This window comes from Podarcis vaucheri (assembly GCF_965113315.1).
Source record: "Podarcis vaucheri genome assembly, chromosome: 6".
NCBI lineage: Eukaryota > Metazoa > Chordata > Lepidosauria > Squamata > Lacertidae > Podarcis > Podarcis vaucheri.
In genome coordinates this window covers 107777605-107794883 of record NC_138764.1, presented here as the reverse complement: position 1 = coordinate 107794883, position 17279 = coordinate 107777605, and the positions used below count along the sequence as shown (strand labels likewise).

The 17279-nt window shown below is 50.7% G+C and overlaps 1 protein-coding gene across 1 annotated transcript; it reads right to left on the bottom strand.

The window, feature by feature from the left end:
- Positions 1–10612: 10612 nt before the first annotated feature.
- LOC309535448 (lysophosphatidic acid receptor 6-like) lies at positions 10613–13150 on the bottom strand. The gene is made up of 2 exons (XM_082228524.1): positions 13095–13150; positions 10613–11795 (listed from the first exon to the last, which is right to left on the bottom strand). Exons 1-2 carry the CDS (start codon positions 13107–13109, stop codon positions 10692–10694), a joined length of 1119 nt encoding a protein of 372 aa, XP_082084650.1. The 5' UTR covers positions 13110–13150; the 3' UTR covers positions 10613–10691.
- Between the last annotated feature and the right edge of the window lie 4129 nt (positions 13151–17279).

Below are 17279 nucleotides of genomic sequence, written 5' to 3'. Positions count from 1 at the left end.
TTTGGGATTTGTAAGAGATGTGCCAACTTTTATGTTCTGAATAATCTTTCTTTTTTAAATAAATTCTGGAAAAATGATTTTTTTTCCTGCTTCTGTCTTTTGTGCCTTTCTGCCGGGGAGCTGAACCCTTTAGTCGCCTACCAGAGCCTGTTGGATTTCTGTCTGTGTCACAGTAAAGTGACACAGTCGTAAAGTGACACAGTGTGGGGCAGCCCGGTAAAGTTGAAAACTAATTTCCTTCCTTAGTCAAAATAAAAAAATTCCTTCCAGTAGCACCTTAAAGACCAACTAAGTTAGTTCTTGGTATGAGCTTTCGTGTGCATGCACGAAGAAGTGTGCATGCACACGAAAGCTCATACCAAGAACTAACTTAGTTGGTCTTTAAGGTGCTACTGGAAGGAAATTTTTTATTTTGACTATGGCAGACCAACACGGCTTCCTTCCTTGGGTTACTTTTCGGGGCTGTTCTGAGATAAGGAAATGGTGGCAGCAAACTACTGTTCTGTTTTTGTATTCTGAAAAAGCTTTCGCCTGCCAGTCTCTCTCTCTTCCAGCTGGGTCTTGCCAGGTTTGGGGGATGGATTGGGTGCAGCTGATGAAGACGGAGGACAAAATTGTTTATTTTAGGACTCTAATAATTAGAATCATAGATATGTAGAATTGCAAGGAACCCAACGTAACATAACAACATAATAATTATGTTATTTTAGCCACTGTGATATGAATGTGAACGTGTATCAGCCCCATTGTCCATAGAGATACTCAAAATGCTAGCTTATTAGAGATCAAATGTTATTAGATGCCTGCTTAGCTGATGCACCACACTTCTTTGGCTGTATGGGTTTCAATAACTAATCTAGACTCACCGCCTGCCCCCTTTGAATAATTCAGCTGGAAAGTCTGCATATTATCTTTGTTGTGTTACAGACTACCACACTGGTAGGAAAGGATGCATCTCTTAGACTCAATTTCTCATTTTTCAGTTTTTACCTCCGCATCCCCCCGGAGTGCCCACCAGCTGGGGGGTGCCCAGGATGGAAGGCTGCAGCTTGGGCACCATGCAAACTCAACGCTGCCCGGGGTGATCTATCCCGCCCACACCCCTATAGCTACACCACTGAGTGGGGTAGTAAAATTTGTTTGTGTCTGTATCTGGCTTCTGTAAGGCAGTCAAACTCCCATCACCCATCATCTATTTTCCAAGCCAGGTCCTGAGAGGGGAAAGGAAAGGCCTTAAAAAATCACTCTGAAGTAAAACCTCCATCCCATCCCACCAGGGGATGAAAAACACATGGATCCTCTGGAGGAAACGAAAACATTGAGCCAGGGGATTACATGCTCCTGAATTTCATTTCTGAGTGCTTGTAGGAATAGTGGTACTCTTGGCCACTTTCACAGTTCACCCCGTCAGCAAGGGTGCTGGTGTGGTAGATTCTTTCATGGAGCTTTGACTGCGTTAGGCCATGGAAGGCTGGGATGCTAACGAAATTGCTAATTGGAGTAAATATTGTGGAAGCGATGGAAATGAGGATGGAAACTTTGTACCTGGGATGCAATATTTTATTGAAGCAATGCAACGAGATGCTATTCCCTCTTTAAACACATTCCTGCCCTTAGCTCTTCCCTTTGTCTCCTTCCTTCTGTCTTGGAAGGCCCTAATGGGACAGATGTGCTTCCTCCCCTGAAGAAAGAACTCGGATGAGAGACGCTCCCATCCCATCTGCAGCCCTATGGTTATCCTAAGGAACTGATGGTCATGTCGCTAAAGATCATCTTCTGCAGGATCTCCAATCTCCATGGGTTGGGGAAATGAATTCGCCCGCAACCCTTCCACCTTCTTGCACCCCACACCAACACAGCTCCCCTCACCTTGAAAAATGATGGATCAATGGGGTTTAGGACCCCCCACAATCCTGAGGGTATAAGAAATCCAGACTTGCCTTGCATGGGGCTACCTATGCCTGCTCCTGTTGTATTTGTATAGGGAACCTGGTTGCAACAGAATAAAGGACCATTGCTTGAAGTGGTTTTGCTTGGTTGGGGTTCGTCCATCCTTCCGACTACTGAAGAGCCTCATAGGGTCTCCCAAACCAGCAGCATATTTCTACAACAATTTCAACCTCTCACATCAATATTTTTTTGTATATGCTTCTCTCTCACTCACTCTGTTTTATTTTCATAAAAACCCGAGCCTATGATGGAAGAGTTCAAAGCATTACAGTTCAAGAGGTCCCTTGCCCTTGTACTAGTGCCTGGAGGCAGTAGGAGGATGGATGGCGGCTAACAGATTGAGGTTGAATCCTGACAAGACAGAAGTACTGTTTTGGGGAATCATAGAATCATAGAATCATAGAGTTGGAAGAGACCACAAGGGCCATTGAGTCCAACCCCCTGCCAAGCAGGAAACACCATCAGAGCACTCCTGACATATGGTTGTCAAGACTCTGCTTAAAGACCTCCAAAGTAGGAGACTCCACCACCCTCCTTGGCAGCAAATTCCACTGTCAAACAGCTCTTACTGTCAGGAAGTTCTTCCTAATGTTTAGGTGGAATCTTCTTTCTTGTAGTTTGGATCCATTGCTCCGTGTCCGCTTCTCTGGAGCAGCAGAAAACAACCTTTCTCCCTCCTCTATGTGACATCCTTTTATATATTTGAACATGGCTATCATATCACCCCTTAACCTCCTCTTCTCCAGGCTAAACATGCCCAGCTCCCTTAGCCGTTCCTCATAAGGCATCGTTTCCAGGCCTTTGACCATTTTGGTTGCCCTCCTCTGGACACGTTCCAGTTTGTCAGTGTCCTTCTTGAATTGTGGTGCCCAGAACTGGACACAGTACTCCAGGTGAGGTCTGACCAGAGCAGAATACAGTGGCACTATTACTTCCCTTGATCTAGATGCTATACTCCTATTGATGCAGCCCAGAATTGCATTGGCTTTTTTAGCTGCCGCGTCACACTGTTGGCTCATGTCAAGTTTGTGGTCAACCAAGACTCCTAGATCCTTTTCACATGTACTGCTCTCAAGCCAGGTGTCACCCATCTTGTATTTGTGCCTCTCATTTTTTTTGCCCAAGTGCAATACTTTACATTTCTCCCTGTTAAAATTCATCTTGTTTGTTTTGGCCCAGTTCTCTAATCTGTCACGGTCGTTTTGAAGTGTGATCCTGTCCTCTGGGGTGTTAGCCACCCCTCCCAGTTTGGTGTCATCTGCAAATTTGATCAGGATGCCCTTGAGTCCATCATCCAAGTCGTTGATAAAGATGTTGAATAAGACCGGGCCCAAGACAGAACCCTGTGGCACCCCACTAGTCACTCTTCTCCAGGATGAAGAGGAACCATTGATGAGCACCCTTTGGGTTCGGTCAGTCAGCCAGTTACAAATCCACTGAGTGGTAGCATAGTCAAGACGCATTTTACCAGCTTCTTTACAAGAATATCATGGGGCACCTTGTCAAATGCCTTGCTGAAATCAAGGTAGGCTACATCCACTGCGTTCCCCTCATCTACCAGGCTTGTAATTCTGTCAAAAAACGAGATCAGGTTAGTCTGACATGACTTATTTTTCAGAAATCCATGCTGACTATTGGTGATCACAGCATTCCTTTCTAGGTGCTCACAGACTGTTTGCTTAATGATCTGCTCCAGAATCTTCCCTGCTATTGATGTCAGACTGACTGGGCGGTAATTATTTGGGTCCTCTCTTTTCCCCTTTTTGAAAATAGGGACAACATTTGCCCTCCTCCAGTCTGCCGGGACTTCGCCTGTTCTCCAGGAATTCTCAAAGATGACTGCCAGTGGTTCTGAGATCACATCTGCCAGTTCTTTTAATACTCTTGGATGCAGTTCATCTGGCCCTGGAGACTTGAATACATCTAAACTAGCCAAATATTCTTGTACTATCTCCTTAGTTATACTGGGCTGTGTTTCCTTTGCTGAATCATTTGCTCCAAATTCTTCAGGTCGGGCATTGTTTTCTTTATCGGAGAAGACTGAGGCAAAGAAGGCATTGAGGAGTTCAGCCCTTTCTGTGTCCCCTGTTTGCATTTCACCATCTTCTCCTCTGAGTGACCCCACTGTTTCTTTGTTCTTCCTTTTGCTACGAACATACCCATAAAAGCCTTTTTTGTTGCTTTTAACCTCTCTAGCAAGCCTGAGTTCATTCTGTGCTTTAGCTTTTCTGACTTTGTGTCTACACGTGCTGGCTATTTGTTTGAATTCCTCTTTGGTGGTTTCCCCCCTTTTCCATTTTTTGTACACATCCTTTTTTAATCTTAATTCAGTTAAAAGTTCTTTAGATAGCCACCCTGGCTTCTTTAGGCACCTTCCATGTTTCCGTCTCGTTGGTAATGCCTGACGTTGTGCTTTTACTATCTCCCTCTTAACAAACTCCCAGCCATCATGAACTCCCTTTCCTTTTAGTATTGCTGTCCATGGGATCTCACCCAGCACTTCCCTAAGTTTTATGAAATCGGCTTTGTTAAAGTCAAGAAATTGAGTCCTAGTATGCTTGGCTGCTCCTTTCCGCTGTATAGTAAACTTCAGAAGAGCATGATCACTCGCGCCTAATGATCCTTCCACATCTACCCCACTAACCAGGTCATCAACATTGGTTAGGACCAGATCTAAAATGGCTGTTCCTCTTGTTGCTTCTCCCACTTTCTGGACAATGAAGTTGTCTGCAAGGCCAGTGAGGAATCTGTTTGACCTTATGCTCTTGGCTGAGTTTGACGTCCAACAAATATCCGGGTAATTGAAGTCCCCCATTACTACTATCTCCCTTCCTTTTGCATGCTTGGCCATCTGTTCCAGGAAGGCATCATCTATGTCCTCCGTTTGGCTTGGGGATCTATAGTAAACTCCCACAATGAGGTCTCTGTTATTCTTCTCTCCCTTAATTTTGACCCAAATGCTCTCACTTTGGCTTTGAGGTTCTAAATCTTGGATCTCTTCACAGGTATACACATCCCTGACATATAACGCCACTCCTCCTCCTTTCTTGTCTGGTCTGTTTCTCTGAAATAGATTGTATCCCCCCATTATTACATTCCAATCGTGGGACTTGTCCCACCAGGTTTCAGTGATGCCTATTATGTCATATTTAGTTTGCTGTACCAAGAGCTCAAGCTCATCTTGTTTATTTCCCATGCTTTGCGCATTAGTGTACAGACATTGAAGTCCATTAATCATTCCCCCGTGTCTCTTATTTAAGGATTTTTTCCTCCCACCACTAGGTCCGCGTGCTGTTTGCTCCATTTGGTCTATGACATTTGGATGATCATCTTCATTAATTGATAGACTCCTACCTTCAGGAGCACTGTCTCCCTCCCCCACATTAGTCAGTTTAAAGCCCTCCTGATGAGGTTTCTGAGATTTTTGGCAAAAACATTTCTCCCAACCGTTGTGAGGTGCAGCCCATCACTTGCCAGAAGTCCATCTTCAAGAAACTGCAGTCCGTGATCTAAGAATCCAAACAGTTCCTGTTTACACCATTTGCGAAGCCAGCTGTTCACTTCCACTATTTTCCCCTCTCTCCCTGGGCCACGTCGTTCAACTGGGAGGACAGACGAGATGACAATTTGTGCATTTAGTTGCTTCAATTTCCTGCCCAGAGCCTCGTAGTCTCTTTTGATCTTCTGGAGGCTATTGCTTGCAGTGTCATTGGTTCCCACATGAACCAGGAGGAAGGGGTATTTGTCAGTGGGTTTTATGATTCCTTGCAGTCGTTCAGTTACATCTTGGATCTTAGCCCCGGGGAGACAGCACACTTCCCGAGACATCTTGTCAGGCCCACAGATCACTGCTTCTGTTCCCCTCAGTAGGGAATCCCCTATCACCACTACACGCCTCCTCTTGGGTTTGGTCAGGGTTCTTCCGTGAGCTGTCTGTTCCAAGGTCGCCTGCACATTCCCTGAGGGGAAACAGGGGACAGGCGGGTGTGGGGGATTCCCTGGTCCTGAATAGGGTAACTGTGCCCCTGAAGGACCAGGTGTGCAGCCTGGGAGTAATTTTGGGCTCACAGCTGTCCATGGAGGTGCAGGTTAATTCTGTGTCCAGGGCAGCTGTCTACCAACTCCATCTGGTAAGCAGGCTGAGACACTAACTACCCGCAGACTGTCACACCAGAGTGGTGCATGCTCTAGTTATCTCCCGCTTGGACTACTGCAATGTGCTCTCCGTGGGGCTACCTTTGAAGGTGACCCAGAAACTACAATTAATACAGAATGTGGCAGCTAGACTGGTGACTGGGAGTGGCCACTGGAACCATATAACACCGGTCCTGAAAGACCTATATTGGATCTCATAACATTTCCGAGCACAATTCAAAGTGTTGGTGCTGACCTTTAAAGCCCTAAATGGCCTCGGTCCCGTATACCTGAAGGAGCGTCTCCACCCCCATCATTCAGCCTGGACACTGAGCTCCAGTGCCAAAGGCCTTCTGGCGGGTCCCTCATTGCGAGACGTGAGGTTACAGGGAACTAAACAGAGGGCCTTCTTGGTAGTGACGCCTATCCTGTGGAATGTCCTCCCATCAGATGTCAAGGAAATAAGCAGCTATCCTATTTTTAAAAGACATCTGAAGGCAGCCAGATAGGTTGGGTATAAATAATAAATTATTATTATTATTATTATTATTATTATTATTATTATTATTCCCATAGGATCAGCAGGCTTCTATGCAAGACAGAAATAAGCCATGCTCTGTCTCTTTCACATTATATTCTGACCACCACCACCACCCATCAAGCTTGCAAAACTTAATCTTTTTTCCTGTTAGCTTACATCAGTGGTTTGTGGTTTTCAACCAGTGTGCCATGGCACCCTGGGGTGCCTTGAATGGTGCTCAGGGGTGCTGTGGGCTACTCTGGCCTCAGTCCCTCTTTCCTTCCTTTCCTTCTCTGATGCCCTCTTGCATCTCTGCCTCCCAAAGGCTTGCACAGCTGTTTGTTGCAGCATCCCTGGCAGCAGGCTCCCCAGGCAAATGCTGCCTCTGTGACTGGCAAAGGGGTGCTTCTCAAGCCCCTGTGGGCAGTGTGAGGAGGCACCTCTCTTTGGGGCAGAGTGGGGGGCAGATCAAGGACCAGGGGCAGCAGCTGCAGCTGCTCAGAGGATTCCCAAGGAGAGTGGAGAGGAGACTGAGGGAACACTCCCCAAGGCAGGGTGTTAGAAAAAGGTGAGAGGCTGCCAGCTCTGCAGGTCAGGGGTGGCCAAAGTGAGTTCCTGAGCCCCACAGGGGTGCAGCAGAAAGAGTGCAGTTGGTCAAGGGAGCCATGGAATCAAAAAGGTTGAAAAGCTCTGGTTTACATCATTTCCCAATGTAATCCTGGAAACTTCCCCCTCCCAATTCTGGAGTTGTCTTCTGCTACCATAGGCAACTGAGGGATGCGGGTGGCACTGTGGGTAAAACCTCAGTGCCTAGGACTTGCCAATCGTAAGGTTGGCAGTTCGAATCCCCGCGGCGGGGTGAGCTCCCATCGTTCAGTCCCAGCTCCTGCCCACCTAGCAGTTTGAAAGCACCCCTAAGTGCAAGTAGATAAATAGGTATCGCTTTGGCAGGAAGGTAAACGGCGTTTCCGTGTGCAGCGCTGGTGCTGGCTTGCCAGCCGCAGCTTCGTCACGCTGGCCACGTGACCTGGAAGTGTCTTCGGACAGCGCTGGCTCCCGGCCTCTTAAGTGAGATGAGTGCACAACCCTAGAGTTGGACACGACTGGCCCGTACGGGCAGGGGTACCTTTACCTTTACCTTTACCATAGGCAAAGAACCTATCCATTCTGAAGGAAATCAGCCCTGAGTGCTCACTGGAAGGACAGATCGTGAAGCTGAGGCTCCAAGACTTTGGCCCCCTCATGAGAAGAGAAGACTCCCTGGAAAAGACCCTGATGTTGGGAAAGACTGAGGGCACAAGGAGAAGGGGATGACAGAGGGTGAGATGGTTGGACAGTGTTGTGAGACGAGGACCCTCCACCCACATAGGATTATAATAAGACACACAGACACATTATTTTAAGTTAATGGGCGAAATTAGGCCACAACTTTTATTGGTTACAGCATGTGAGTAGTATTGGCAGGCATTGGATGAAACACCAATGCAAGACTCCACCCCACACAGCCAGGAGTCATATCAGGGTTAACAACCAATGGGAGGAGCTTGTTGATGCAAATACAACTGGAAGCTCCCCCATGATGTCACCGGGGGGTGTGCCATGGCCCTGGCCACTAGCAGGGCATCCTTCATGGAATACCCAAAAGAGGAGAGGTAGATGATGGCGCATACCCAATACTCCAACACAGCACACATATTCCAATGCCTAACCGCCACCCGAGCCAAAAGGCTCGCCGCTGTACCCTCACAGGTGCAACCAATTCTTAATACTTCTGATGATTTCTGCCAACCACTCATCATCCGAAGAAAGCAGGGACAGACTGATAAAAGAAGGTTGCAGCGGCTGTTTCAACGCATTTAGCCCCGCCCACCAGCCCACCCTATTGGTCGGCTGGGAGGCTTGGCCTTGGCAGCAGAAGCAATCAGGAGCAGGGAGCCCCCCCCCCAACCCCTCGAAGCTACCAGCATGAGTTTGACCAAACTGCGGGAGGCAGTGGAAAACAGGAGTGCCTGGCCTGCTCTGGCCCATGGGGTCACCAAGAGGCGGACATGACTAAATGACTAAACAACTAAACAACCACCATAGGCAAAGTCAGGATTTTTGTCAGGGGAGGGCAGGATTTTTCTTCGGGGTGGGGGGGGGGCAGAACCAACATGACTGGTCAGTGATCTTGTCTATGCCCATGTAAATACCCAGAACTCAGGGCAGGGCTTCCCTGGTTGATTGTTTTCATTGATGGGCCATCACTCTGCCTTTGTTTCTTAAATGACTTATCCCCTAGGCAATTTACTAAATTCAGGAATTATGGGGGTTTGCTTAAATGCTAACCCTTTACTAAATTTAGACATTTTAGGAGTGTCTTGCCCCCAACCAGCTTCCACCACCAAATTATAATGCTAGCTTGTTATGATTTATTAGGTTAAAGATCTAACAAGAACAAAAAAAGGGGGGAGGTGGTAGTTTCCCCAACTCTTGGGAAATGTTTCCCAAAATTCTTTTGCTGATGGGCAGTCGCACCCCATGTGCAGCCCGGTCATCACAGAACTGCAGACCCTCCAATGCAATGCTGAAACCAAATGATAGGAATATATTGCCATTTATCCCACACCTGGGTTCTTTTGGGTTCTTTTGGGTCTTCCTCTAGCAAATAAATATTTTATGTACCTTAGACTATTGCTAGTCCATCTGTCACGTTGTTTGTATTTATCTGGACAATACAATTTTGGAAGGGAGCCAGGGATGGGCCTGCATTCCATTTCCCCCCATACCACTAGAGCGGAGGAAAAGGTGGCTACTTTTCCAAATCAATGACCTTGATGGGTTCGGAAGCAATAATGCCTTGATGCCTTGATGGTGAATCAAGCTGAACTCAAAGGAAGGTCTTTTGCATTTCTAATGATCTGTATAACATGTCTCAACCAAAATGCCTTGTAATACAGTTTAAGGTTTGGGATTCCCAGGCCAACATGTTCCACGCTCAGTAGAATGTGTTGTCACTTACTCTGCCCCCCCCCCAGCAAAATAAAGTTATTTAACATATTTTGACGTTTAGCTAGTTGTTGTTTTGGTATTGTGATGGAAAGGCTCTAGAATAAAAACAGAGATTTGGGCAGGAGCAAGAGAATCAATGCCTATAGCAACCTATATTGTATATTGTAACCCTTTCCCCATCTTCTTTGCAATATGTGAATACTGTGTCTTGCCTGAACTGCATTACTCTGACACTAACACTGTTCCCTAGAAGCACCCACCCACTTTGCTGGCCAAGATGAGGCTCTGTCTTCCACTTATTACCCCTGCACTCACAGACAAGTGGCAATGAGGGCTGCTGGGATGTTCCCTGGGAAACTTGGCCATTCAGACATAACATGTGTGTGTGTGTGTGTGTGTGTGTGTGTGTGTGTGTGTGTGTAGAATGGTTGCCTCAGATGCTGAGGAAGGGGTGAGGCAAAGGGGTACATAGGCCCATACAGCACTCCTCCTTTTTTCGATCCATTAGCAAGATAGAAGGTTGCCTTATTTGGAGACAGACCATCTGGCTCATTGCTCTCTGCACTGACTGGCAGCAGCTCTCCAGATTTCAGCCTACGGTCTCTCTCAACCCTTCCTGGAGACGTCAGGAATTGAAGCTGGGTCCCTCTGCTTGCAAAAGATGCTCTCTTCCCCTTCTTCTGCCTGGCTGTGGCCTACCTTTGCTCTAATGGGTGTGTAGAAAGCAGGGAGTACCTGCGCCTTGTTAAAGTCTGCCTGCCACAAAGACTTCAGAAGAGGTCTCAACTGCGAAGCCCCAACACTCGCAGCAGCAGCAGCAGCTCTAGAAACCCCGTCAAGGGAGGGGAAGTCTCTCTCTCTCTCTCTGCCTTCCAAATTCCCATCTCTTAAACGGTCCTTGCGACGAACGGGCTGTGGGTGTGTAAATGAGCACTTTAACCTGAAGAGGGCGAAGGAACCTCCTCCAGGGCAGTTTAACTGGTCCTGAATATGCTGGACGCTTGTCTAAGGCTGCTTGTCTAAGGCGAATGCGCAGCCAGAATGCCCGAGGAGGCAGGCGCGCGCACCTCCGACGATCAGCGATCTGCTGGAGAGCTCACTGCGCCGTCCCGGGAGCGCAGCTTTCTCCCCACGAGGAGGATCCCTGCTTACTGGCCACAAGCCCGCGAAGTCTCAGCAGGGACGGCTGGGCGGTTTCTAGCCGGCGGCGGCAGCAGCAGCAGCAGCATTTCCACCAGCCGGGCTGCCAGGCAAAGCGCTCGGCGGCGAAGTAGTAGACGAGCGGGTCGAGGCAGGCGTTGAGGCTGGTGAGGGCCATGGTGAGCCGGCGGGCCACGTAGGTGGCGCGAATGAGCGGGCAGCCGCCCAGCACGCCGGCGCGACCCAACGTGTGCACCACTTGCACCAGGTGATAGGGCGCGAAGCAGACCAGGAAGACGCCCAGCACCACCAGCACCGTGCGCAGCGCCTTGCGCCGCACCGCTCGTGAGCCGGGCTGCATCCCCGGAGCGGCCAGCAGCCGCCAGGCAAGGAGCGGGTAGCAGATGCCGATGAGGGAGAGCGGCAGCAGGAAGCCCACGGCGGCGGCGAAGAGGCTGACGGAGGAGATGCGCCCCCGCCAGGAGCTCGAGGAGAAGTTCTCCAGGCAAGCGGTGCGGCCGTCGGGGAAGCGGCTGGTCAGCGGGCCGCGGAGCGCCAGGTACAGGACGGCGGCGACGAGCACCGCCCACACCCCGAGGGCGGCCGCCACCCGGTAGCGCAGCTGCCGGAGCCGGAGGTGGCGCAGCGGGTGCACCACGGCCACGTAGCGCTCCAGGCAGATGCAGGCCAGGAAGAGGGAGCTGCCGTACAGGTTGGCGAAGAAGAGGCAGCCGGTGACCTTGCACAGCGCCTCGCCGAAGACCCAGTCGTTGCGCAGCGCGTGGTAGGCAATGCGGAAGGGCAGCGTCAGCACGAAGAGCAGGTCGATGGCGGCCAGGTTCACCAGGAAGACGTTGGCGGGCTCCGTGGCCGACTTGGTGCGGAAGAAGTAGCCCAGGACGAAGAGGTTCCCCGCCAGGCCCAAGGCGAAGACCAGGCTGTAGACCACGGGGAAGAGCAGGTACTGGAAGTCGGCGCTCTCCAAGCAGCCGGAGGGGCTGTTGCTGCTGTTCCACGCGGAGCCACCAGAAAGCGGCACGGAGAGGTTCTTCGGCGGCCGCTGGAAAAAAACGAAAGAAAACCGCTTATTCGTTCATTTACCCTTCATCCGTATTGCTCAGGGCGGTTCACAAAATAAAAATGAAATATAAAAAACACAAAATACATAATAAAAATTAAAACAAAAACAAACCAAGAATCTCCCACTCCCTCAACACATTGAAAAGGCCAAACTTGCACTCGGCGCCCTGTTCGCGGTGCTTGCTCCGCGGCTACCGCGGGTTTCTCCCTCTCCTAGGCTAACACTTCTCCCTCCCACCCTATAGCTACTGAGCAGCTCCCAAGCAAGGAGCCACCCAGAGAGCGACCGCCTCTTGTCCCCTGTCTGTCCAATGTAGCCGTCAATCTGGAAAAACCTTCAGCTGCGGGGAGCCAGCAGAGAGTGCTCTTTCCTTTTGTTTTTGTGGTGCACTGGGGTGATGGTGCCCTGAAATTTTGCCTGCTGCAACCTCCTTTTCCCTCTTTTAGATGGCTCTTTGTTTATCGTTTTTCAGCCCCGCTTTGCCTGGTTCTTAGCTCCCCCCCCCCCCCAATTTTAGATAACTTCCAAGCCTTTCGAATTATTTGACAATCTTGACTCTCCTTTTTAACCTGAACCCCTTTCTTAGGATTCTGCGGTGCTTGGAGATGCTCTGTCAATGGCTGCTTGGCCATGATGGCTATGTTCTACCTAAATAGCTTGAGGCAATAATGCTTCCGAATCCCAGTTCCCGGAAAGCGCAAGAGAGGAGAATGCTCTTGTGCCTGAATCCGGCTTGCAGGTTTTCTTTTGGGGTATCTGGTTGGCGGCTCTTCTGTCCTAGATTGTCCCTACTTAAAGGAAGCCTCAAATCCTGACATCTCCGCATTTCGCCCAGTTGAGACTGGGGGGGGGGGGAGGCCGTGGTCTTCTTCCTGCAGAGGACGCTCTCTGTCTCTCGGGGCTCACAGGCAGTCCCTCCGCGGAGGCTGGTGAAGCTTTTCCTCCCTGGGGCTGCTATGGCTGAGCCCCTTGGAAAGGAGGCGGGGAGGGGGCGAGAGGTGGGCAGGTGGGAGGGAGCGCTGGCCGTCGAGGGGGTGGGACTGCCTTTCTTCCCCACTCCCGGCTGTCCAGGGTGCTGATGACCCTCCTGGAGGTTCTCGCTTCCTAGAAAGCCGTCTCCGCCGCCCTCCCCCAAGCCCCTGGAGCAGAGTTGACGCCTTCCTCCCCATGGGACCCAGGAGTCCTGCCGTCGGGGCCAAACGAGTCCTGCCGCCGTCTCCCTGCCTCACCTTGGCTCCCAGCCAAGCAACCGACGCCCCCAGTCCCACTGCCTCCTACCTCCAGGACCTCCATGTGGGTCTCTATCCGCCTGCCTGCCCTGCCCTGCGGCTGCTGCTGCTACCCGGCAACTCTAGGCCCCCTTGCGCAACCTCAACCCCTCCGGGCACATTCCGGGAAGGTTCGCCTCGGACCCACTTCCTCCCCCCGCCCTCCGGCGTCTCCGGCTGGGGAAAAACTACAAGCCGCGTCTCTCGCCAGCCCCTTCCCTCTTCCCTGCATGGGAGGAGAAGCCCCATAACTGCTATTGATTCTGCGATTTATGTTGTGTTTGTATGTCTCTGGAAGGTGAAGAACTTAGTGAAAATAAAACTGCTGCTATCAGTTCCTTGTACCAATCTATGGTGCCACCGCTTCTGGAATGCTGTGTGCAGTGCCGGTCGGCTTACCTCAGAAAGGATACTGTATTGCATAGTTGGAAAATGGTCAGAAAAGGGCCACCAAAATGATAAAGTGGAGGAGAAGGATTCCCTATGAAGAAAGGTTGCAGCGTCTGGGACTTTGTAGTTTTTTGAAGTCAGTTTTTTTAAATTAAACTTTATACAGTATACATATATTCAAGATTCCAAATTTGTTTTACATTTCTCTTTAAATTTTGACTTCCCGCCGTTCCCTCCATGATGTTCTTAATCCTATCCCATTTACATAACGCATTCTAATAAACATTTCTGCTAGAACGTATTTCATATATTATCAATCGTCAATCGCTGCTCATATTTCAAATCCTGCTCGCGATTTCATCTGCTTATTTTTTCAGATATTTCCAAAAGGGCTTCCATTCTTCATGACTAGTCCCTCATGTTGCTTTCTTGGTTTTGCTGTTAGTTTCGCCAGCTCCGCATAGGGATTTTTTAGTTTAAAGAACATTCAAGTAAGAGGCGACAGGACAGAAGTTTATAAAATTATGCATGGCATGGAGACATGGGCATAGCCAGGCTTTTGATGGGGGGGGGGAGAGAACCTCGGGTAATGCTTTTCGATAATATTTGAGGAATGGGGGGGGGGCTCTCCTTGGCTACGCCCAGGCATGGAGAAAGTGGAAAGTTTTTCTCCCTCTCTCGTGACCCTGGAATACAGGGGCATCCGTCCAATGAAGCTGATCGTTGGGAGATGCAGGACAAATAATCTAAAGTCCTTCTTCACGCAGCCCAAAGTCAAGCGATGGAACTCGCTCCCCCAAAAGTCAGAAATGGGCTTTAAAAGAATGTTGGAGAAAACCATGGAGGCTAAGGCTATTATAGCTGCTAGCCACAATGCCTAAGCTCTGCCTCCACAATTTGAAAAAAATTCCTTCCAGTAGCACCTTAAAGACCAACTAAGTTAGTTCTTGGTATGAGCTTTCGTGTGCATGCAGTGTATCTGAAGAAGTGTGCATGCACATGAAAGCTCATACCAAGAACTAACTTAGTTGGTCTTTAAGGTGCTACTGGAAGGATTTTTTTTATTTTGACTATGGCTGACCAACACGGCTACCTATCTGTAACTGGATCCACAATTTGAGGCAGGCAGCGATGCTTCTGGACCCCAGTTGGTGGGGATCGAGAGTGGGGCAAGTGGCTGGTGCGCTCGCGTCTGGCTTGCGGGCTTTCCATGCCGGCCTCTGGGTGGGAGGAGAAGCGGATGCTAGATGGGCCTTTTGGCCTGATGCAGCCGCCGGCCTCTTCTGATGTCCTTATGACGGATGTGTTTAGATGACCCTCGGGATATGGTTACCAGATGCCCCCATTTCCCAGGGACAGTCCCCAGATTTACAAATTTGTCTCCAGACACATCATATGGGGACTTCCAGCAAGGCAAAATAGCAGGCACCACAGCAGCGAGCAGCCCCTGAAGCCAGCCCAGTGGCGTAGCGTGGGTTGTCAGCACCCGGGGCAGGGCACGTAATTTGCGCCCCCTAACCCGTGGATTTGCGCCCCCTAACCCATGGATTTGCGCCCCTAACCCTAACCCCCAGACGTTGCGCCCGGTGCGGCCGGCCCCCCCTGCACCCCGCCACTGAGCCAGCCAGAACCAACTGCGCTACCCAGGCTGGCTCCAGGCTGCTGAGACTGCCCCTGCTGCTGCCACTGCCAAGGGAGAACGGGGACGCCCGGCGCGTCAACTGGGGGAACCGCTGACACCCCCCCCCCCAATCGAGCCGGGAGCGAGAGTGCCCGGCCACCCGCCCAGTGGCACTCCGGGGCCAGGAAAACCCCGGAGCTGACACAGGGAGAAGGAAGAGCGAGAAAGAGGAAGGAGATAAAGGGGAACCCCGACCTTGCCGCGCCACTGAGAGAGGTGGGAGAGCCCTGGGAGGGCAGGGACACATGGCCGAGCCCAGGTCTGACCTGAGCCTACTCCAGGGCGGCTAGTGCTCCAAGAGAGTAGGCTGGGGCCCAGGGGAAGGCCACGCGACAGAGGACACCACAGAAGAGAAGAGATGACTTCTTAATATATATTTTCAAATATTTTTAATAACTTCTTTTCTCTTTTTTTAAAAAAAAGTGTCCCCGGATTCTTTGAAAAAAATCTGGAAACGTTACCTCAAGATCCCTTTCAACTCTACAGTTTCTATGATGCTATGATTCCTAAAAGAGAGAGGCGCTCCCAGGCACCTGCTCTCCCCCTACACACGTGAGCTGGTCTGCACTTGTGAATGCTGAAGGCGCCTCCCTGCCCGCCACTCTGGGCGCTCCTTAGCAACACGCGGCAGATGCCGCTCTTGAGGCGGGAATGCCCGAGTTGCGCAAGGCGCTGTTTGCTGAGACCGGCGCGCCCCAAAGCAGCTGCCGGCGCCGGAGGAGGCAGCTGAAAGCAGCACGGGCGCCTCCCTCCAGCCTCGCTGAATCAGCTCCCTCCCCGCCTGGAGGGCGAATTCCCCTTTCCGTGCAGCCAGGAGGAGGAGCGGAGGTTCCAGTCGGGCTGGGGCAGCCCCCTCTTCCCGCTCGAGGAAGAGGAACTCGGAGGGGCAGCGCTTCCCCAAATCCCTCCCGCATAAAGAGAAAGGAGTCCTGGGGCACCGCGACACGAGGATTTGCCACTGTCTTGCGACAGAAACTGTCGTGGATTATATTCCACTTTATCAGGGGCTTGAATGGTGATCCACAGTTTGCAGGAATATTTGTTCGCTTTGTGCACATATCTAAGTGCGTGTATGGGTACAGAGAGCGAGAGCGAGAAAAGAAAGCAGCGGAGAGGAAATGAAATCGAAAAGTACAGTACTGTACTGAACCTAACACTGAAGCTTCAATGCCTGCTTAAAAGCCAAGATTTTGTAGTTGTTAGAATGCCGAACTAGGTTTTGCTGACACCTACAAGACTGCAGCTTTAGGAACATCCATAGAAACACAGAGCACAAGTTAGACTCATAGAATTGTCGAGTTGGAAGGAACCCCAAGGGTCATCTAGTCCACCCCTGCAATGCAAGAATATCTACTAAAGCATTCACCAGAGAATGGCCATCTGTTTAAAAGCCTCCAAGGAAGGAGAGTTCACCACGTCTCGAGGGAGGCCGTTCCACTGTCGAAGAGCTCTTATTGCCAGAAAGCTCTTCCTGATGTTTAGCTGGAATCTCCTTTCTTGTAACTAGAAGCCATGGGTTCGAGTCCTGCCCTCCAGAGCAGCAGAAAATAAGCTTCTCCGTCTTCCCTGCCCTTGAGGTATTTGAAGGTGGCTCGCATATCTCCTCTCAGTTTCCTCTTTTCCAGGCCAAACGTCCCCAGCTCCTTCAACTATTCCTCATAAGGCTTGGCTTCCCAGACCTTTCATCATCTTCTGCACACCTTCTGGCTTGTCAATATCCTTAATATCTTAAACTGTGGCGTCCAGAGCTGGACACGGGATTTCAGATGTGGAATTATTACGGGGGGGGCGGGGACCGCGCGCAGCTCCAGCTCCAGCCCGGCGCCCCGCCCCGCCCCCCCCCCCCGCTGCCCGTGGGTCTCCAGAGAACAGATCGCGGGCGGGGAGGGGCATAAGGGTCTTTCTAGGCGGACAAGAAATGAAAATCTCCTCGGCGCTGGGACGGCAGCTGCTCCGCCTGCGCCACCCGCCCTGCCTCCTCTCCCGTAAGGGTCCTCCCTCTCCCCCCCCCTCGCAGCTGCGCAGTCGCCTTCTCCGCCGAGCCGCTTTGAGAAGAGCCCGGAAGTTCCACCTCGGGATCCCTCTACCTTCGTCGTATCTCTTTGGCCTCACTCCCGACGCGCA